This window comes from Zonotrichia albicollis, chromosome 15, assembly GCF_047830755.1.
Source record: "Zonotrichia albicollis isolate bZonAlb1 chromosome 15, bZonAlb1.hap1, whole genome shotgun sequence".
Lineage (NCBI taxonomy): Eukaryota > Metazoa > Chordata > Aves > Passeriformes > Passerellidae > Zonotrichia > Zonotrichia albicollis.
In genome coordinates this window covers 1329689-1352537 of record NC_133833.1, presented here as the reverse complement: position 1 = coordinate 1352537, position 22849 = coordinate 1329689, and the positions used below count along the sequence as shown (strand labels likewise).

Below are 22849 nucleotides of genomic sequence, written 5' to 3'. Positions count from 1 at the left end.
AAAAAATGGGTTGAATATCTCTAGAAACTACCACAGATCACCAAATTCTCTATTTTTTTTTTTCCTGCTTCTGGCCTTCTTTGCAACAGCTGGAGAATATTCTGACCCTTCCAAAGATGCACACAAGACACCAAGATTGTGCTCACCAGGTTTACTCAGACTGGACTCTTAAATGCTCAAGAAAAAGGCACAGATTAAAAGAGACTCTGATGACTCTTTTGAACACAGCAAATGGAATTGTTGTTTATAAGGAAAAAAAATACTGCTATGAATTGTACGGGTTGAAAAGTTCAAATCTTCTTCCCCTTTCCTGATTATTGGCCTTCATTAAAATGGAACTTAAATTAAATTGTATAAACATATGAAATAAAGTCTCAGTATTAGGAAGTTTTGTTTTTGTTTTTTTTGTTTCCTCTATGTACAACTCTTAGTATACAATTTGTACTTTCCATTTTACATTTAACTACATCCTCCTGGCTACGGGGAGAGCCGAGGGCGCCTCGGTGGGAAATGCTTTGCATTTGGAAAAAAGAAATCCTGCTTTTTCTTGGCCAGCAGTGCCAGGGGGAGGGAGGGCAGGCTGGGGACACCCCTCAGATGTAGTCATCCTCCACGGGCTCCCCGTTGACGTCGCAGTAGTGGATGAAGATGGCCACGACCCTCTGGAACACGCCCCGCCTGACCTGGCGCAGCTCCGAGATCTCCTCGCCGATGGTCTCCATGCAGATGTCAGCTGAGAGCTGCCCCTTCCTCCTCGGGGCGTAGATGGTGGCTGGGCAGGGACAGCAAGGAAAGGGAGATGTTGTTCCTGAAAGGGCTCCCCAGCCAGGCTGGGCCTGCACTCACACCCAGAGAGGAAAAGCCTCCCCTGAGCGGCCGCGTGTGAGGGACGCTCACTGTGCCTTCCTCAGGGCTTCCCACAGCTCCACTGCTCATCTCCAAATGCTGGGGGTGGAAGGACCCTCAGAGCACCCAAAAGCCTTTCCCTGAGTCCTCTCTGACACAATTCCAGGTTATCCACTACTCAAATGCTTCAGGAACAACAGCAATTGTTATAAGCTGCAAATAAAGCAGCAGCGCTCTCCTGAGTTTTCATGGTTTAACACCATGACTCTTTAACATCCTGGCTCTTAAATACTTATCAATTCTTTGGTAATTTGGTCTTCGTATTGAACTACAGGCATCAAGCCAAGCTAAAATAAAATTAAATTACATCAGTCCAAAATAAAATTTTAAAAAGAAATTAAAAAATAAAACCATGGAAAAGTATAGCCAAAAAAAAAAAATAATCTCTTCCTTGTCCTCTTGAGATTCCTAAAGTGGAGCTGGGTAAGATTATTCAAACCAGGATCAATTAAAAATACCTCTAATGAAGGTAGGTATTTTTAACCAGAGGTAGAGGTATTTTTAACTAGGATGTTCCTAATTAAGGGAAGAACATTATTTTTCTCTGCTAGCAAGCAAGATTTTTAATTGAGCCCCAGGCTCTGCCTACCATCATATCTGAGCAGGCAAGCTCCTCAATAGAAGGAGCCACATCTGCAATAAATTCTAACCCACATAATCTCCATACCAGAGTTTCCAAGTCCAGTTTACAACTTTTATATCAAATTGCTGTGAGTTTTCTCACTTCTCTCCAGCCCACCTTAACACCAGATCTACCAAAGCCAGCCTAAGGAGCAGGGAACTGAGAAGGAAAGGGAGGCACTGCCAGAGAAGCAAATCTGTGAAGAACCAGAGCAGGTTACTCACTCCTCTCATCATCCTCAAAGTCGTATCTGGCGTAGCTGTTGGGCTCTGCTGTCCTCAGGGACCTCAGCCAGGGGAAGTCAGTGATCATGGAGTAAGGAGCCCCATCCACAATGCCTGCAGAGGGACAGGTGAGCAGCCAGGAGGAAAACAGCACCCCCAAATCCTCACACCGAGCAGCTCCTCACTGCTTTCCCCACTGAGCTGTTTCCCCTCCTCCTCACAAGGAACATTCTCCACCTCTCTGGGGATGATGCAAGAGGCTGAGCAGACCCCTCAGCTCCCCACAGACTCTCACCTTCCAGGGTGTAGATGTCCCTGCCCCAGGGGTACTTGGGGTATTTCTTCAGGTCCTCCTCAGTCCTGGTGGCCTCAGGGAAGAACTCGTATTTAATCAGCTCTCTGGGGACAAGGAGGGACAGAGAGGTCACAGCCAGCAAATGGGGAGGTGGCAGGACAAAAAGCAAAGGAGAAATCCTAACACACAACCTTCCCTCAAATGAGCCTGAATCCATGGAAAAACTGCCCCAATGGGGAGGTGGCAGGACAAAAAGCAAGGGAGAAATCCTAACACACAACCTTCCCTTCAATGAGCCTGAATCCATGGAAAAACTGCCCCAATGGGAGGTGGCAGGACAAAAAGCAAGGGAGAAATCCTAACACACAACCTTCCCTCAAATGAGCTTAAATCCATGGAAAAACTGCCCCAATGGGGAGGTGGCAGGACAAAAAGCAAGGGAGAAATCCTAACACACAACCTTCCCTCAAATGAGCCTGAATCCATGGAAAAACTGCCCCAAGAGCCTCAGACCAGCTCAGCCTCCATCCCTTCACTCTGGAGAGCAACCCCAGCCAACAGGGACAGTCAGAAGTGCTGGATGAGATCCACTGACACAATTCCCTGCTGCTGGGAACCTTCAGGGGCTGATACTCACTGAACATCACCTTCCTAACAATATTTCCTGAAGCAAACCACTCTTTTAAAAATGACTTGTTTTTCAGCTTTGAAGACATTTCCTAACTATTCCAACAACTTCAATGTACAACTGCATTATTGCAGGATGAATGTGAGGTTATTGCTGGGGAATTTATAGGATTTTCCATACGGGTTCACAGCCTGCTTTATATTAAATACATCCTGACACTGGATTCACACTGCACTCAAGAATTCAATCTTCAGTAGTAACAAAAGGTTTTGTTTTTTTTTTTTTTTTAAATTTGGGTGACAGAATAGAGCAAGTCTGGAGCTGCAGCTGCTACAGGACACCTTGGCAGAGTCAATGGAGGGAAAATGCTCCCTGAGGAGGGCCAGGGCTGCCTGGATGTGAGCAGTACTCACTGGCTGTGGGCAGTACTCACTGGTTAAGGGCAGTACTCACTGGTTGAGAGCAGTACTCACTGGTTGATGTTGGCTATGGGGTCTCAGTACTCACTGGTTGATGCTGGCTATGGGGTCTCAGTACTCACTGGTTGATGTTGGCTATGGGGTCTCAGTACTCACTGGTTGAGGGCAGTACTCACTGGTTGAGGGCAGTACTCACTGGCTGAGGGCAGTACTCACTGGTTGATGTTGGCTATGGGGTCTCAGTACTCACTGGTTGAGGGCAGTACTCACTGGTTGATGTTGGCTATGGGGTCTCAGTACTCACTGGTTGAGGGCAGTACTCACTGGTTGATGCTGGCTATGGGGTCTCAGTACTCACTGGCTGAGGGCAGTACTCACTGGTTGAGGGCAGTACTCACTGGTTGAGGGCAGTACTCACTGGTTGATGTTGGCTATGGTGTCTCAGTACTCACTGGTTGATGTTGGCTATGGTGTCTCAGTACTCACTGGTTGATGCTGGCTATGGTCTCTCAGTACTCACTGGTTGATGTTGGCTATGGTGTCTCAGTACTCACTGGTTGAGGGCAGTACTCACTGGCTGAGGGCAGTACTCACTGGTTGAGGGCAGTACTCACTGGTTGAGGGCAGTACTCACTGGTTGAGGGCAGTACTCACTGGTTGAGGGCAGTACTCACTGGTTGATGTTGGCTATGGTCTCTCAGTACTCACTGGTTGATGTTGGCTATGGTGTCTCAGTACTCACTGGTTGAGGGCAGTACTCACTGGCTGAGGGCAGTACTCACTGGTTGAGGGCAGTACTCACTGGCTGAGGGCAGTACTCACTGGCTGAGGGCAGTACTCACTGGTTGAGGGCAGTACTCACTGGCTGAGGGCAGTACTCACTGGCTGAGGGCAGTACTCACTGGTTGATACTGGCTATGGTCTCTCAGTACTCACTGGTTGATGCTGGCTATGGTCTCTCAGTACTCACTGGTTGATGCTGGCTATGGTCTCTCAGTACTCACTGGTTGATGCTGGCTATGGTCTCTCAGTACTCACTGGTTGATGTTGGCTATGGGGTCTCAGGGCAGTACTCACTGGTTGAGGGCAGTACTCACTGGTTGAGGGCAGTACTCACTGGCTGAGGGCAGTACTCACTGGCTGAGGGCAGTACTCACTGGTTGATGCTGGCTATGGTCTCTCAGTACTCACTGGTTGATGTTGGCTATGGTGTCCATCCAGCTCCTCACCCGCACCTTGTTGCGCACGTTGGGGGGGTTGCTGAACTCGTGGATGATGCAGATGTGGTAGGGGTAGGGGCCACTGAAGATTTTCTGCTCCAGAGTCAGCGTGTCCACCTGGGGACAGAGACTTGTGAGCACCACAAACACTGCCAGGGGCTGCAGAGTCAAGAGCAAACGGGTATTGACCAAATCCCTGGGAAATGCAGCAATGGCAGAGAATTTTAACAGCACAAATCAATACAGGACTGAGGGCAGTGAAACCTCCCCAGGGCAGCTTTGCCAGTTTATCTTCTTAAGTCCTGGAATTGGATGGGAAATGTCTAATTTCTGATGTCTTTCCCAACTCCAATGCGGAAATAAACTCCATAAAATTACAGAATGGTCTAAAACTACATTTTTTCCTCAGAATTTTTGTTACAAGGAGGGTATTGGTGATTTGGGGTTTTATTCCCATGTAATATTTTTACCACTGTCATTTAAGAGATGTGGTTTCAAAGCAAAGCTGATTTTATGGATTTTATGTACAATGAACCTTCCCTTGTTGACAAACCAAGACAGGAAAGCAGGAGAGGAGCAGCACCACAGAAGGATAAAATCAAACATTTCCAACCTTACAGATCTTAAATGAAGCCCTCATAAATCCTCATCAGATGATTTAAACAACTCCCTAAATGTCCCTGCCTCCACCTCCCTGGCTCCTGCACAGCCTGGGGAGGAGAGGGCGGCTCCCAGTCCCACCAGTTCCTGCAACACTCCAGCATCAGGAGGGGATGGAGCCTCCAGAACCCCAAACTCTGCTGTTCCTCAGTCTAACAGGACATGGATCAAGGATTGCAGACCCTGTGCCATGCTCTGCTCACACACAGCTACCAGGAGCAGCCTGGCTCTCACAGTCTGAGTTATTCAGTTTGGAATGAACTCAGTGCATCTGTCCTAGGGTGACTTTATGATGCTGCTATCCCAGTCACCTGTTCTGTTTATGCTGGATATCAAGTTCTGCACCTTTAAGAGTGCAGTTTACAATACCCTCTAATGCAGTGAATACTGGAGATAGTGAACTTTAATATTTAATGCAGCAGAGTATCCTAAAATCCAAGCAGCAGGCTCTGCAATGAAAGCCCTGGGGGGTTCAAGCACCAAATTTCAGGGTTGTGCTGCTGTCCCATTCCCTGCCCCAGCTGCAGGGAGGCCAGGCTGGCTCTGTACCTGCTGCATGGGACGAAGGTAGATGATCCTGTTCCTCTCTGGGGGCATCCTGAGGATCTGATCCAGCACCTGGTCCATGTTCAGCTTCTTGCACTGGGCGTAGTCAAAGCGATTCACCACGGGGGCATTCTCCACCTTCAGGTGCTTCAGCACACGGCACCTGGTGGCTGCAAAAGGAAATAAAACACCTCAGGAGCCTCCTGTCAGTGCATTTCAAGGCTGGCAGGTTCAAAAGAAGGCAAACAAGCAATGTAAGTTCCAAAAGATTACATAAGTACATCAGATATAGCCCAGCTCTTCATTTTCTCCATATTATCATCAAACTTTTCAGCTGTGACCCTGCCAGAAGCGGCCTTTTAAAAGGCCATGTCAAAATTCATCTAACAACCTTTTCCTCCCTCTGTTTCCTTTCACTGAAATGGTCTGAGGACTGCCACAACTTCCAACATCAGCTCAAACACAGAGAATTGGGGAGCCATACAATGGAAAATAAAATTGTTTCCTTTCTAGCAACACTGCTCATGTAATGAAAATTGTCTTCAAAATCAATGTGTGCTCTAAGTATTCTAGAATAAAGAAACAACTCCTTTCTTTCTGCTAAGCAGACAGATCTGATGTCAGAAGAAAAAGTCTTCATTTGGATGGTGCAGAAAACAATAAATGACCCAATCCAGGAGCAGTCACACCCTGGCATGTGAAACTAATGCAACCCAAGTGCCAGCACTGCAAACAGATTTTTATCATGTCAGGGAGCAGAAGTATCATCCTGTCAGCTGAAAAACCTAGGGGAGAATGAAGAAATGAGAGAAAAACAAGGTACTCAAACTCATTTCATCAACTCCTAATTACTGTATTACCACTCTTCAATAAACATCTCATCTCCCTAATTGTCAGATCATTTCAGCTGTTGATTTTCAGATATTAATCTTTATTAAAGCTGTTATAAGAGCCATTCAGAGTGGGAAGCAGCAATATTTGGAGTTCTAATTCATCAGCAATGCAGCTGATGAATACAAAATGAGCAGTGGCCTGACTTGAATTCTTTCTGGAATCTCCAATAATGCCAGAGGGAGGAGGCAGCCCTGCCATGAACCACATACCATGGATGAACATCATTTTGGGGCAGTCTTTCAGCACCAAATCTGTTATTCCACAGTTGGTCAATGTGATTCCTACAAGGTTTTTGGATTTCAAAGTCAGTACCTGGAGAAAAGGGAAAAAAAAGTATGAAAGGTTTAAAAATGAAAGAACAACAAATTGAATTTTAGGAGATCCAGGAGGATATGAATTAATACAATACAGCTTCAGTTCCCAACAGGTGTGCATGGTGCTGAAGCTGCAGGGGTGAAGGAAAAGCCCTTACCTGAACATGATCATCCTCAATCACAGGGTCACTGGTGCTGGTGGATTTGTCAGCTGTCCTTTTCCTCTTGGTGGTTTGCCTTGGCTTTGGCTTTGCTACTTCTGGAAACAAAAACATGGCAAAATCTTTGCTCCACGTCAGGACAGCTGAGAACAGCCCATGACAACTTTTCCCACCCAGGTAAATCCAAACCCCTGCCTGGCTTCAGAACAAATCTCTGCTTGCTCAAACCCCACTGCCAGCTTGGTGCTCAGAATTATTAAATAAATAACTTTACAGTGAAAACCCAGGAATGCTGAACCTACACCACAGCAAGATGTGGAGCCAGGAAAAGAAAAGATTCATGCTTAGGTTACACTTGAATCTCTGCAGGAAACAGAACATCCTTGACAGATACAAGACCCAAAATAGCTTTAATGTTTAAATAGCAGAAACTATCTCAAACTTCTGGAAAATCTGTTCTTTGTAACTGTCACAAAGTTCTTCCTAATACTGCAAAGGATGCCCAGGTATAAAATCCTTTAATGTTCCCAAGCTCCACCAGGGACCTCAAATTCTTGCTTGATTTGACAGATGAGTCTTTGGAAAAAAATCACCACAAGCATTACTTCCAACAGAAAGAGGAAAAAACTGCCCTAGAATTAATTTTCTGTCATTAACACAGCAAAATGAGAAATTATTTTACTAAAACTAAGCTGTCTTTATTAAAACATATGGCATGTGCACAAAGATCCCCAAATTAATTACTGGTCCTAAGGCAGAAACCAGACATTTTAAATTTATTAGCAAAATCTCTTCTTGAAACCTGAGCTGCATCTACCTGCAGAACATCTGAGGTGATTTAGGTTTTGTTAACACGTGGGAGCATTAAATAAACTGGAAGAACAGCAGGATATGAAGTGTTTGAATCATTCCATGTTAACAGAGGCAGGAATTTGCCCTCAATCATCCCTACCTCCAGCACTCACAGTTGTGTAAGCAGCACATTTCAACTTCAGTTTCATTTTACCTGCCAGACATTCCCAGCAAAGAATCCTGGATATATGAGGTTGTAAACACTAAGATGATTATTTTGGAAACCAAGTATATTTGAAAGAAACAGCAAGTTCCCCTCTCACATCTGTTGTTTTCTCCCTTCATTCCAGCCCTTCAGGGGTTTGATTTTATGTCAGGTGAACAAAACAATCATGTGAAGCATGAAGGTGTTTAACAAAAGGGCAATTTTCAGTAAGTTTGATCACCCTGCCTTAAACCCTTGGAAGCAGAACCCAATGCAGGTCCAAAGCCTGGCTCAATTGTAATTATGACTTCATTAGCTGATAAAGCACCAGTTATAACCTTTGCCTTCTTGTTCAGATCTAAGTGTAGCTGCTGCCTTTGCAGGGAGGGTTTTAATGGAGGGACAACTTCTGTTTCAATGAATAACAGCCTCCACAGGCAGGCAGAGTACCAAAAAATTGCATTTGCTTTTCAATGGAGTGAAGCAAATACTAGTTAGAATTATGAAGAACACAAAAAGAGCTGCATGGAGGAAAAAGTCAGTGGCACTTTCAGAGAAACCTGGTGATGGCACCTCTGCTCCATCAAGCTCTGACCTTTCAAACCACTCAGCTTTAAACCCCTGATTAACAAGCTGCACACCAGAGCTCCTGGGGAGCTGCAGTTCCTCTGGCTGCGAGTCCTACCTGGCTCTGACACCAGAGGCACGTGGGACAGCCTGCTCCTGGCCCTGGTCAGGGGTCTCCGTGGGTACTCCTCCTTGCAGTCCAGCTGCCAGCCCGGGGGCTGCGAGCTCTGCTCCTGGCTGCCAGCCCCACAGGCACTCCCACTAGTCCTGTCATGGCCAGGCTCTCCCGCAGCCCCACAGCCTGGCAGTGTCCTCAGTGCAAAGTCCGGCCCGTCCCTGCAGGCCCCGCTGGTGGAGGGGCTCTCCCCGTCGCGCCCCCCGCTCGTCCTGCGCCGCTGAGCCCCCCGGGAGCAGCAGCGGGAGCACACGGAGCTCTCCTGGGGCTCCCCCTCACTGCAGCCTTCCCTCCTGCACGGAGAGCAGCCACACTGCCTGCACTCCTCTCCAGCCGCCGGGCTGCTGCCAGCACAGTGCCTCTGGGCTGCCTGGGCACGGTCAGGGCTGGGGGAAGCAGCGCTGCAGGAGCTGGGTGTAGCCGTGGATGCCGGGGCGTTGCTGCAGCTGCCGTAGGAATCCTTGCTCTTGCTCCTCTCGGGCATGTCACTGGCTGCTTTCATGTCAGCTTTGATCTGCTCACTGGTCACCTGGCAGCCCTTCTCACAGCTGCTCTCCTCCACAGGGAACTGCTTGGCCTGGCCCCCGTGGCTGGTGCTGCATCTCTTCCGCAGGGGGGTCTTGCCTTTGCCGCTCACTGCAGGGGTGAAGGGAGAGCAGTGAGAAACCCCAACAAACCTCAGTGCTCCTCTCTGAAGGTACTGAAACACAGGGCAGCCCAGAGGCCCGTGACAATCTTCCCAGGAATGGCAATTATTGGTATTTGTAGCTGTTGCTGCACCTTTGGAACATCCTGCAGGTATTTTTGGAGTGATGTGCTGGAGGGGTTTGCCACACAAATCCACCAGATTGTCCAGAGCAGCTCACTGCTCACACAGGCACAGCAAAATGAAAGACACACTGATAGATCAAAGAATATGGATGGCTTGGGTTGGAAGGACCTTAAATCACATCCAGTGCCACCCCTGCCATGGCAGAGACACCTCCCACTGTCCCAGGCACTCCCAGCCCTGTCCAGCCTGGCCTTGGGCACTGCCAGGGATGCAGGGGCAGCCCCAGCTGCTCTGGGCACCTGTGCCAGGGCCTCACATCCTCACAAAGAGAGATTTTTTCTAATATCTAATCTAGAGAGGCTTCTGTTTTCTTAAATAAGAGGAATCAAACAGGAACAGACAGGACTGAAGTTCGTGTTTCAGCAGCTCAGCTCCCCCTCCTGGGTCTGGGCAGTGCTGCCAGCAGCAACAGCAGGCTCAGCTCACAGGTGAACAAAAACCCAACAAATCATAACAGAACTTAATCCCAGGATCACTGAGGTTGGAAAAGCCCTCCCAGCCCATCCAGTCCCAGCTGTGCCCCATCCCCACCTTGTCCCCAGCCCAGAGCACTGAGTGCCACCTCCAACCTTCCCTTGGACACCTCAGGGATGGGGATCCAACCCTCCCTGGGCAGCCCCTGCCAAGGCCTGAGCCCCCTTTCCATGCAGGAATTCCTCCTGAATGTCTGTATGAATCCTCTCAGCTCATTACACTGCCCCAAGCCCCAGATCCACAATATTTGCAGTACAGAATTGATGTAAATTCTCTCCAAACACCAATTCCTTCCCCCCTGAAGCCAGAACTGACATCCACACTGTGGGCTCAGAGCCCTGATAAATTCTGTGCACTGGGAATCCCAAAGGGGAGCTGCAGGTCTGTGATCAGTGCAGCACCACTATCTGTGTTTCTGTACAAGATCTGTGGCTGCAGCTCAAACATCTCCTTCCACCTTCACTCCACACTGCAAACCAAGCTGGAAATGAACCTGAACCACGTGGAAAGACTGAGGCTTAAGCAGGAATGCTGCACACCTGAAGGTTCCCTGGTTTCCACTGGATCCCTGCTCTTCTCTTCCCCATCTGAGTAATTCTGTGCAATGCTGCTGGAGATGCAGGCCCTGGAAGTGCCCATGTTTTCCTCCTCATCCTCACTGTCTGAATCATGGATGGTAATAGGAGCTGCCTTTACAGCAGGTTGAATTCCACTTGGTCCTGAAAGGAGAATATCAGCATTTCATGTAAAAATTAACCAGGCATGGATTAAAGGGCTGAAAATCTTTTAGCACTGCTTGAAAAACTGATAAGAAATTAATTGGAGTCAATTTAGTCACCCATTCTGTGGGCCCCTCACTAAAATCTAAATGGGAGAAGAGCAAAATACTGCATGTCAGTATTAAAGTATTCTGGTTTGGAAGGGGAGGAGTGTCACAATGTAATGTTACTTCATGCTGTTGGGATATTCAGTAGAAAATTATATTGTCCAGCAAAAGGTTGCAGTAAGAGAATCAAGACTGCCTTGCGTCACTAATTAAATTAAATTAAATTAAATCAACACTGGAAAAGTTGTGCTGGCTTGAGAAAAGGCAAAAACAACCCAAGTGCTGCAGTGAAAGACCTGAGGCCATGAACACCAAGAGAGCAACAGGACAAGTTCATTGAGGCCTTCTGACTTTTATTATACTGAGCACAAAAATCAGGTTTAAGGTCAAGGTATTTCCCTGCAAAGAAAGCTCTGGGCTGTACCAGAGAATAAATTTCTTCACAGAACTAAGCTGTGCTAACATCATTATTCAAAATCAGACAACCCTGCTGAAGCCAAACATCCAAAACCAGACTTAGGGTGGAGAATGAATCCCTCAGGGAGATGCCAAGAGGGGATTTCTTCCCAAACCCAATTACCTGCTTGCTCCTCATCCACCTCCATGGGAACAACAGCCTGGCTGGGAGCTGGCAGCTCATCCTGGCCCTGCCCAGCAGCCTCCCCTTCCTCCTGTGCCACCTCCTCCATCTCATTCAGGGCTGCAAAGGGAACAGGAGGTCAGGAACAGGAAACAGAACAAACTGAGCCCTCAAACACCCACAGGAAATAATTGAAAACTGCCTAGATTCCTCTGGTGAACCCCTGGGTTTCACAAATTATCTCACAGATTTGTTCTGCATCTCTGTAGCCAAAGCCCAGCCAAACTTTTGGGACTCAGCTCACTCAGATTAAAGCTCCACACCAGGAGCTGAAAGAGCAACAAGCTTTCAGGGCAGATTCCCATCTTCACCAGGAGGGAGTGGGACTGCAGATAAAAAAGCTCCCCCAGGATTCCCCTCAGCTGCAAACCCCCCCAAAGCCCCCCAGGATTCCCCTCAGCTGCAAATCCCCCCAAAGCCCCCCAGGATTCCCCTCAGCTGCAATTCCCCCCCAAAGCCCCCCAGGATTACCCTTAGCCCCAAACCCCCCCAAAGCCCCCCAGGATTCCCCTCAGCTGCAATTCCCCCCCAAAGCCCCCCAGGATTACCCTCAGCCCCAATCTGCTGCTCCTCAGCGGGGCCCTCCTGGTGCAGCTCGTTCTCCTCGTTCTGCTCGTTGGGGTGCTGGTGGTTGTTGTGGTGCACGTTGGGGTTGTTGTTGTTGTTGTTCTGGTGGTTGTTGTTGTTGTCATTGTCATTGTTGGAGTTCTGATTGCTCACCAGGGCAGAGGAGACTCCAATTCCTGTGCCTGCACTTAGGCCCACACGAGCACAGCCCTGAAAGAAAGGCAGAAATTCAGATTTGAGAAGATGGACCTGTTATCTCAACATCCCCTAAAGGCACCAGGAAAACCACTCTGCTGGAATGTCTGGGACAGCAGAACTGTCCCTCAGATTTCCTGAGAGCAGAGGTCCATCCTCAGGCTGGCAACCCAGAACTTACACTGTTTAACTCCTAATGAAAGTCCTCAAAGCACTTCGTTTTAATCTATTAATTGTGTTAATCTCCCTTATTTGCTGTAGGGTGATGACATGAATACAAACAGCAGATCAGAGCCTTCCCAGCACACCAGCTACCATTAATGGCCAAAGGAAGCAGGTTTTACACTCTGCATTGCCTGCCAGCAGCTTACCAAGGATTTGTGTTACACTGTGGGAGGGGACAATGTGAAGAAATAAAATTCCTAAGCTCTGAAAGCACTTCAAAAGGAAAACACTACCCCCATTTCACACAGCAAAAATTCATAAAAACCTCTTAGTATTGTAAAGAGATGCCTAAGAGGAAAGAACAACACAAAGAGCAGCAGCACAGTGAAATATCAGCAGAGACCTTGAGAGAATGACTGAGTTTTATTTTTGATAGAATCAATGAGTTCTATTTTCTGGTCACACGTTCATTCCCTGCCACTGCTCCCACTTGCAGAAGCAGCACCACTCTCCCCAGCATATCATGCTAAAAGCAACTGCAAACCAAAGGCATTTATTACCAATCCCCTCAATTAATGACAGCTTTGAGAGGAATGCACACTGGTGTGCCAATGAAATGGAAACAAGTAAAAACCCTGGCAATGAGAAAAAGCCAAAGCATTATCTGGAATTTACCTTTGGGGGCTCTCTAAACATCTGGTCCAGAGAAATGAACTCCAAGCTTGGCAGTAACTCGATGAACTGACTGAAAGAGTCCAGCTTGATGGCATGGCACCTCACCAGGGTCAGGTCAACCAGGCGGGTCCACCTCGAGTGGTCTGGAACACAAGAGAGGCCCTTCCTGAGGGATTCCCACCTCACTCCTTGTTCATCACCCCCTCTTCACATCTGAGAGCAGCATCCTCTGGATCTCCATCCTGCTCCCAGCACCACCGTGGCCCCAAAGCAAGCATCATCTACTGTACTTACTAACAACAGAACAAGCAGTACTAGAGCAGAGAAATTCTGGTTTAGCACAGAAATTCATAGAATAGCTCTGAAATTTCAAAGGTGTGCAATACCTGTGATCCAATTATTTGGGTTATGTAGATGTGGGCAGTTGTAAATGACCAGATACTTGATGAAAGAAAAAACTTCATTTACAGCTTTCATACCAATATCTGTAATAATTCCTGGGTTTTCAACCACATCAGCCAAGCCGTACCTCACCAAGTCCGTACTCGTCATTTTACCTACAAAAGAGAGGAGCAGACACAGCAGTAAATTTGTATTTTATAGCAGGATTTTCTAACTCCCTACTGATCAGATCATTCCTTTAATAAAGCTCAGCCTTCCCAACTTCAGGGAGTGAGGAAAACCAGATTTGGCTGTATGAGATCAGCAGCCTCCACACATGCAACATTAATATTCTCATTAATCACTGAGAACATGATGGAAACCACAGCAATTTCTGTAATCCTTGTGTTATTTATGGATATAAAAAGTGTCATACACTGTAGTAAAAACTCATCAACGTAGCCTAGGTGAAGAGTTTCAAACTGTGGGAATTCCAGTTCAGCCATCTTCAAAGCAGAAAAAACACCATCTTTGGTCAAGGAAGGCTGGATCCGCACTTCGTGCAACCTGCAGGGAATTCAGAATTGTTCCTTTCAAAATTCAGGCCAAAGACAGAAACCACTCCAGAAGGTGCCCTGTTCTCATAAAACAGAGACTCTGGCAGGACTCAGAGGGCATTTGCAGTTATTTTAATCACAGAACCCTCTTGTTATGCAAAGTTTGTATGTGTATTCCTTAAACTCTGATGGCTGCTCTGGCTCTTGGATGTCATTTCTAAGACATTTATTTTGAAAAAGGGGAAGCCAAGAGAGATCTGAAGGGAGGTACCTTCGTGCAGCAGTTATGATGAGGTAGCCAAGATCCACTTCAAGTGCATTCTTGCAAGCTCCCAGAACTATAGTGTGCAAATTCCTAAAGCCACCTGGCAAATAAAGAACAGCCTTCTTACACTCCAGCCTCACACCACAGCCCTCAGCCCTACACATTTTCACCAGTGCTGTCTTAACCTTTTTCAGCAAATGAAGAAAACAAATATTTGCACCTAACTCCTCCAATTCTGGTTCTGCTCATCAACAAATGTAGCTCATTAAGAGTTAATTGCAGTTAGAATATCACAATTCCACCCAATACAGAGCATGTTCAGCACTATGACCATAGTTTCAAACAATCAAAAAAGAACGTGCTACAGGAAAAAAGCCCCCAGAATTTGCTAAAGCTTAAATTAATTTATTTATTTTTATTTAGGTATGAGGGAGTAGGAGTTTCCCACCAGATCTCCAGCTGTCTTCTACCACGTGCTGGATAAGTCCTCCAAGAAATGGAACACGGACCAGCTCCAAGTGCTCCAGATTCCTGGCAGAAGCCAGGCCTGTCACCAGGGGAACATACTTCAGAGAGTTTGTGGGTCCTGCACACAACAAGGCCAGAAAGACAGAGCAGGTTGTTCACTTCTCCCTGAATTATCCCACGGAAGAACTAAAACACATCCACGCAAATCCCTCTAGAGCAGGAAGTCAACAGAAGCACACAGCACCAAGTAAGGGACAGGACAGGGGGAGATTTCTGCCCAACACCACAAACCAAACAAGGGCTGCTCTCAGAATGTGAAATTCCAAGACTTTAACAGAACCAGATTTCCTCCATGCTCTACCATCCCCTTCAGACAGGAAGAATCCCTCTTACCAGCACAGTTCCTCATGACAAAAGCACGTAAGCTGATACAAAGGAAATCTTTAAAAGGCTGTGGTTTGGTGAGTCTCACCCACTTCAAATAAAGGTGCCTCAGCATTGGGATACAAGGAATCTCAGGGACATTCACCCCTAATAATACATAAACAAAACAAACAAACATTTTAAACAAGCTTCAAACTAATCCTCTGCATGACAAATTCCTGGCTTTCAAAAGGAAGCTTTTCTGTGCTTTGTGGCAAGTGAGAAAAGCTGTGAACCCTTGAAACACAAGTTCTTCACCTTGGTTTGTCAATAATTCTTTAGAATTTGCCCTCTGCACCTGCTATCAAATATCCAACTAAGATCTCCAAGATGCCACAGCCCAAACTCCCTCTCCTCCAAAGAATTACAAATCTGCAGAGTTTCAAAGCCTTTAAATCCACCTGTGTTGAAGCCAACTACTTCACCACGACCACACTCACCTACTAAGTGCAAAGTCTGAATTTTAGCTCCTATAGGAATTTTCAGCTTGTTCTCAGGAGGAATTGGAAAAGCACCATTACGATTACGAAACTTCCCTAAAATGTGGACTTGGGGCATGTATGTCCAAATAGCTTCCACCAGCTCTAAATGAGAGGTCTCAACACCCTGGATAAAAGGAAGCAAAGCAAATGCTCTAACACCAGTTCAACAACAACAACAACATCCTCTTAACCATGTAAACTACAGAATGCAACGTTATTTCACTTTTCATTTCTAGCAAGACTTGTCTGTTTCAAAGCAGAGGGATCAGAGCTTTAATTCCTTGCTGGGCTTAAGAGCACCTGGGATTCCCAGTGGTGCAACTAAAAATAGTTGTGATCAGCAAGCAGGGTCACAATTAACTCCTCCCTGTGCAGCCAGGCCTAAACCAAAGCCCTGGAAGCACCAAGTCCCTGTCACAACTTTTAACAGTGCTGAGAGAGGTTCTCTCCCAAGTCCAGCCACTCACCAGCAAATTTGGACAGGCCTGCAAAGCCTCTAAAACTCCAGGAATGCTGAAAGCTTCGTGGCCACGGACTCGGCGCCTTTCCAGATACCTGGGATGAAGACCATAAAGTTGTTCAATGTCTGGCATCTTCCTCAGCAGGGTTAGGAAGCTGGAATCAGTGAAACCTAAGACAACAACAACACATTTGGTATTGGTGTGGCAGCAGACACTTGGCTCTGAAGGGGAAGCCAAACACACTTCTCTCCTTATGTGGCAGTACAAGTTCTGCGGTGTTGAAAAGATGCACTTGGTGAAGCAATAGCTTTTCTTTTACTTCCACATTCTAGAAATCATGACCTAAATACTCCTCTGCCTTGAATTTTGCAGGTTTGCTACAGGTTTCCTTCAGAGGAGCTGCATGGCTGCAAGGTTCACTGTGCTCTCTCCCTCCTCACATGCAGCTCTGTGGGTCTATTTTTCCTGGAATTCCATTTATCAACTCCAAAGGTCAAAAAAATCCCAGCTGGATCCCTTATTCCAGTTCACTATTCACCAAAGCTCACATTTCTCACAGAAACAGGATGGTTTCTTAAAGCAAAGGTTTATTTTATTCTAATGAAAGACAGCATATAAAAAGGATTTTAACTGGCTAAATTACTTGCATTTACACCAATTTTAGGTTAGGTCTAAACACCTGCTTAATACCAGCTGTAGTCAATCTCAATTTGCAAATCCTCTCATTTTCAGAATTCCCTCATTTTAGCTGTGTCCCCCCCCAAATCCCAGCAGTGCAATTTAAACCCAACAGAAATCCTGGTACAGGGCTCACCCAGACTGACAAATTTATCTATTGATATGCAGGTGACTCAAGGTGTGACATCAAACCTTATTCTTACATTGTTAAGTGCTGGCAGATGAGTTGCTCTCTCACTCCATTGTATTTTTTGCTGCCTGCATGCAAACACCCTCTTCATGGCATAACCCCTGGATAAACTCCCTTCCAGCAATCACACAAACACAGATTGTATTGCCAGGTGCCTACAGAGCACTCCCAGTCACCCAATCACAGAATGAACTGCCTTGGAAAAGACCTTTGAAATCATCAAGTCCAACCTATGACCTAATTTGTATTTACACGCAGACAGAGACTTGGCAAGACATTCCCCAGGACAGCCAGGCAAAGGAAGGGGAGACCCAAACAAGTGCAGGGTTACTGAGCAGAGGGGAGAGGCAGGGAGCAGCTCACCTGTGGGCATGTACTCCCACCAGTGCCCCGCACACAGATCCACCACCTTGACCACGCGCAGGTACAGCGTCACCGCCTCCTTCAGCTTCCGCGACAGGCACTCCATGCACATGATGTCCTGCAGGGGCAGGTACCTGGGGACACACAGACAGCCCTGAGCAGCTCCAGACACAGCCTGTACCTGGGGACAGGTACCTGGGGACACACAGACAGCCCTGAGCAGCTCCAGCTGGCCTAAACACAGCCTGTACCTGGGGACAGGTACCTGGGGACACACAGACAGCCCTGAGCAGCTCCAGCTGGCCTAAACACAGCCTGTACCTGGGGACAGGTACCTGGGGACACACAGACAGCCCTGAGCAGCTCCAGCTGGCTCAGACACAGCCTGTACCTGGGGACAGGTACCTGGGGACACACAGACAGCCCTGAGCAGCTCCAGCTGGCTCAGACACAGCCTGTACCTGGGGACAGGTACCTGGGGACACACAGACAGCCCTGAGCAGCTCCAGATGGCTCAAACATGGCCTGTACCTGGGGACAGGTACCTGGGGACACACAGACAGCCCTGAGCAGCTCCAGCTGGCTCAAACACAGCCTGTACCTGGGGACAGGTACCTGGGGACACACAGACAGCCCTGAGCAGCTCCAGACACAGCCTGTACCTGGGGACAGGTACCTGGGGACACACAGACAGCCCTGAGCAGCTCCAGCTGGCCCACAGCATGGCCTGTACCTGGGGACAGGTACCTGGGGACACACAGACAGCCCAGTCAGCCCAAGCACAGCCTGCCTGCAGCACTGGGGCATTTCATTTCTCACAGGGAATTGCCCAGAGCTCAATCCGGAGTTCTGCTAAGCAGTGACTCAGCATTCCTGACACTGAGTGTGGAACAGTCACACAAATGGAGCATTAAATGCACAGATGACTTGGTTCTCTGGTATATCACAGGATGGTTGGGTTGGAAGGGACCTTAAAGCCCATCCAGCCTAGTCCTGGGCACTCCCAGGGATCCTTGGGCAGCCACAGTTGCTCTGGGCACCCTGTGCCAGGGCCTGTCCCCCTTCACAGGGAATTATTTCTTCCTTAATGTAAACCAACCCAAACCCTGCTGACCAAGCCATTTCCATCAACAGGTTTGGTTAAGTTACTTTCTTTTTCTAGCACATAGTGCAAGCTCAATTCCCAAATGTTTTGGAGAGCTGCTGTTTTCCAAGAACTTGTGGGTGAGGCCTTATGTTTTGGATAACAGGGCTGAGTGAACATCTGGGAGAAGGACTTTGCTGCAGGGGAGGTCAAATCCTCATCCCAGATCCCTTCTGCAGATGCAACAACTCCCAAACAATCATCTCAATTGTGCCCAACCCAAGTGTATTTCTGCTCTAAAATCAGTATTTATAACAGAATTAAATCACTTATTTATTTCTTCTTCATTCTAGCATTCATGACACTCACATAAATTAACTTTCAGTTTACAAATGAATTTTGGAGACTGAAAAAAACATTTGTCATCCCTTTTTATCCACCACTCCACCCATGGTATGGCCACTGTTTACTGTGTCACAAACAGGCGAAAAAATAAAGAACTCTAACATAAGAAGTGAACTGATTTCTGCCAGGCTGCTCACCTAAAGATGTGGCAAAGCACTTCATGGGAGAGTTGGTTCATGTAATCTTTTGGCTCCTCAGCTTTGGTAGACTCTGCCCCTTCCCTGCTCACTGCTTTCACGGTTTTCCGCCGGGGCCCCATCTCTGCTGCGAGGAAACGGGCACAGAGTCATGAAATTCAGGCACCTGGAACACAGAGGGAACAGCACATAGCTGCAAAAAGCAACCTGTGCTTTCATCAGACACAAGGGCTCACACAAAACCTGAGGATTATCAGACAAACCCTCCCAGCTGAGGGAGAGATGAAGAAATGTCAGCACGGGTTTAACCAGAGATCAGCTCTTCTTATGAATAAAAAACCTTCAGAGATGCCACCCTGAGATCAAGGCAGTCACAGGGAAGCTGTGCAGGGATCACCAGCTCAGCACCAACTACAATGTTTCAGTGCAAAATAAAACTCAAGTCTGCCCAGCAGAAAAAGGATTTATTTTTCTTTTTGGAAAAAATGGGTTCCTGCTAATGACTCTCCAAAAATGCCACATTAAAAGCCTTTAAACCAGCTCCTCTTGGAGGTGAGAACAGCAGGTAAAATATTCAGGGTGCTGAGTTACAGATCAAAGGCCCAGAAAAGCTGGGGGGCACTGGAAGCAGCGTGCAGGATCCTCTCTCTGCCCCTCCCTGAGCTGTGTCCTCCCCTCTGCAGCACTCCCAGGCTCTGGGGCTCCAAGGCCTCGTGTAAAAACACCCACAATTACCACGGAAGCAACAAATCAGCAACTAAACACAGATGAACTCATTGCTCACAGAAAATCCCCTTCTACACATGCTGAGAGATCCTTTCATGACTGTACCTGGCAAAGATTTATTTTATTCTAACACCAGAACAGGAATGAGGAGGGCAGAGCATCACCAGCTCAGTGAACCTGTTAAACAGGTTGGGTGCCAAAATTCAGTGGATTGAGGAAAAACAACTGGTAAAAAAGGCAGATTTTGGAAAAGCTTTGGGCAAGGCCTCGTTGCAGCCTCCCTGTGATGCCAAAAATTGAAATACTGACAGCTCCACTATGATCTAATTACTGCAAAACACGTGGTGCCACACATTTTGGATGCATTTAAAGTTACTAACTGCTTTCTATTATTTTATTTTAAAGGGGGATAGTCAAACTATAAATCCCCATTTGGATTTATTGTTTGACTGGATCTCTGCTCTCTGGACTGGGGGAATTCTCCAGCCAGGAGTGAAGACCCTGTGTTTGTTGTTCTTTCTGGAGCAAACTGAAAGGGCTCAGTCTGGGGTGCTCAACCTTGTAAAGCCCAAAATTACCTATTTATAGACTGAATTCCGAGGAAAACATCAATCCCCAGTCACCTGGGATAACTCGGTTTGAACAGAGCATTGCAACACCACCCAAAACCTTCCAGGCTGGCACAGCCACGTGCTGGGAACAATCCAGCAGGAAAGAGAACAGCAAAGCACTGGGGCAAAAGGCAAGAGAAACGAAAATATTAACAGGCAAAACAGGAAAAATCCTGCACAAAGACACCAATGACACCAACACAACCCGCCCCTGCCGTGGAGGGGGAGAAGAAGGATTTGTCTCCATGAGTCTGCAGTTTCTGCACAATTAAAGCTCCTCCTGGGGTTGTTCTGAGCTAATGAGCACAGCTTTAACACCTCATTCTGCATCAGCGAGCTGACCTCATTTAAACATAAAAGACAAATCTCCACAGCAGGAAGAGCTTTATATATTCAATAAATTAAACGGGATTTTGCGGCCCCCACCTCAATTTATTCCCGACAATGAACGTCGCAAAAAACAACAGCTCGATGTGCTCTGTTTTTGATGAATAAACACCCCACGGACCTTAAAAAGCCTAAAGAACCACGGGGAGACTTCGCAGCAGCGAGAAATGAGGAAAAACACGGCGAGAGCAGCCGGGGCCGGCCTGGCAGCGCCGGTAGCGAGGGGCGCTCCCGGAGCGGGGAAAACGCCGGGACCCGGTGGCTTGTGCCGATATGAGCCAAGGAAAAGCAGGTTCCCCAATAGCCCCGGCACCGCCGGTCACTCCCGGGGGCCCCCGGGGCCTGTGACAGCGGGGCCGGCCCGAGCCCGCGGGGCCGGGAGGCGGCGGCGGCCTCTGGCTGCCCGCCCCGCCGCCCCGGGGCCGAGCCGGCCGCGCCCCCGTCCCCTGGCGCTCGCTGCCCGCCCCCGGCGCTCGTTGCCCTCACCTGCCCTGGCTCCGCTCGCCGCCCTCGCCCCGGTTGTGGCCGCGGGGCAGCCCCGGCCCCGCTTCCTGCGCGGCCCCTTCCGCCAGCGCCGCCGCTTCCTGCGCGCCGCTTCCGCTTCCGGCCGCGTCCGGGCCCGCCCCGCCCGGCTGGGGGGGGGGGGGGGCGGCACCGCCTGGGCTGCGCTGAGGGCGCTGAGGGCATCGGGGTTCTGAGGGCTCCGGGGGCTTTGAGGGCATCGGGGTTCTGAGGGCTCCGCGGGTCTGAGGGCTCCGGGGGCTTTGAGGGCATCGGGGGTTCTGAGGGCACCGGGAGCTCTGAGGGCACCGGGAGCTCTGAGGGCTCCGTTTGGGGCTGGGCTCGCTCAGCACAGAGCGACAGCCATGGGAGTCAGTGGAGGTGCTGGCGCGGTTGCAGCCCCGGCTGTGCCGAGCTGAGGGACACAGCGGATGGAGCTCGGAGCGCCTGCGGGAGGTGCCCCTGGCAGGGCGGGATGAGATGGGCGCCAAGGTCCTTCCAGCCCAAACCATTGCACGGCAAAGTGAGCATCCAGCCCAGCTCCTGGCCCTGCACAGACCCCAAACCCCACTCTGGGCATCCCTGGAGCTCTGGCAGCCTCAGGCTGTGCCCATCCCTGGGGAGCCTGGGCAGTGCCAGCACCCTCTGGGGGAAGAATCTTTCCCAAAATCCACCCCAACCCTCCCCTGGCACAGCCCCAGCCCTTCCCGGGATCCTGTCCCCGTCCCAGAGATTGGAGCTGCAGACCCCAAGGAGTCTCCCCTCAGCCTCCTCCAGCTGCAGTGCCCTCAGCTGCTCCTCCATGGCCTCTCCAGACCCTTCCCCATCCCCGTGCCCCTCCTTTGGAGGCTCTGCAAGGTTTGTAAGTGATTTCCCTGGAGAGTCTTCACCCTGGCCCCACACATGTATTTGCAGCATTGTGCAGGTCTGCAAGTTAACCTTGTTTTAATGGCTGTGTTTGGGTGGATCCCAGCAGAAATCACAATTCCCTCAACGTTTTGAAGTCATGTTTCATGCAAGCCCCGAGGGATTGGGTGACAAGGCTGGTTCATCAGCCAGCACACTGCTGGTGAGTTATTTTTTGTGAATGACAGCGTGCAAAGACTCAGCTGCTGTTCAGTGACAATCCCAGAGGAATCCACAACACTCTGTAGCAGAGTAGGAATAACAAAATAAATTCTTGGCAATCCCTGTGGATTTTGGATGTGTCAACAGCATCACTAAGGTTGGAAAAGGCCCCAGAGGTCACTGAGTCCAACCTGTGACAGCAACACAGCCTCAAAACCAGCAGAACATCCGAAAAATCAGCCCCAGAAATGGGACAGGTGAGGGTTCCTGTGGGAAGAGCAGAGCCAGGTCCAGCAGAGCTTGTCCTGCCCGCCCTCAGCCCAAGGCAGGGGACACAGGTGGCAGCAGGAGGAGGCTGCCTGAAGGACACAAGAGACACTAAATTGAATTAAGGAATTTGGGCAGGGCCTTGGGTTGAGCTGTCATTGAAACAGTCACAGAATGTGAATGGTGAAGTGGTTACAAGACAGCAGAAACCAAAACCACCCATTTTTTCCTAACAGAAACCCTGTGATTTATCCCACAGATCAGTGGTTTGTGAGTCTCTGAAGGGTTTTGGGTTGCTCCATTTCTTTCTCCCTGCACTGCCATATGTGGGAAAATTTAGAATTTGAGGCACCCAAGGATATCTGACCTGAACCCCAAAGGAGAACAATCAGA

The 22849-nt window shown here is 48.6% G+C and overlaps 1 protein-coding gene across 4 annotated transcripts; it reads right to left on the bottom strand.

Annotated features, from left to right (window-relative positions):
• FBXO38 (F-box protein 38) lies at positions 1 to 21255 on the bottom strand. Of its 4 annotated transcripts, none has more exons than XM_074552359.1 (22): positions 21107 to 21255; positions 18897 to 19062; positions 17271 to 17404; positions 16046 to 16209; positions 15537 to 15702; positions 15067 to 15204; positions 14654 to 14791; positions 14212 to 14305; positions 13820 to 13950; positions 13389 to 13559; positions 13003 to 13145; positions 11949 to 12177; positions 11341 to 11460; positions 10474 to 10653; positions 8572 to 9264; positions 6887 to 6987; positions 6624 to 6726; positions 5524 to 5690; positions 4286 to 4431; positions 2048 to 2151; positions 1753 to 1866; positions 1 to 772 (listed from the first exon to the last, which is right to left on the bottom strand). In XM_074552359.1, exons 2-22 carry the CDS (start codon positions 19016 to 19018, stop codon positions 594 to 596), a joined length of 3537 nt encoding a protein of 1178 aa, XP_074408460.1. In that variant the 5' UTR covers positions 19019 to 19062; positions 21107 to 21255; the 3' UTR covers positions 1 to 593. The 4 variants fall into 4 exon arrangements, with proteins under 4 accessions (XP_074408460.1, XP_074408463.1, XP_074408462.1 ...); XM_074552362.1 differs by having other exon boundaries at positions 13482 to 13559; XM_074552361.1 differs by having other exon boundaries at positions 18897 to 19020.
• Positions 21256 to 22849: the final 1594 nt, after the last annotated feature.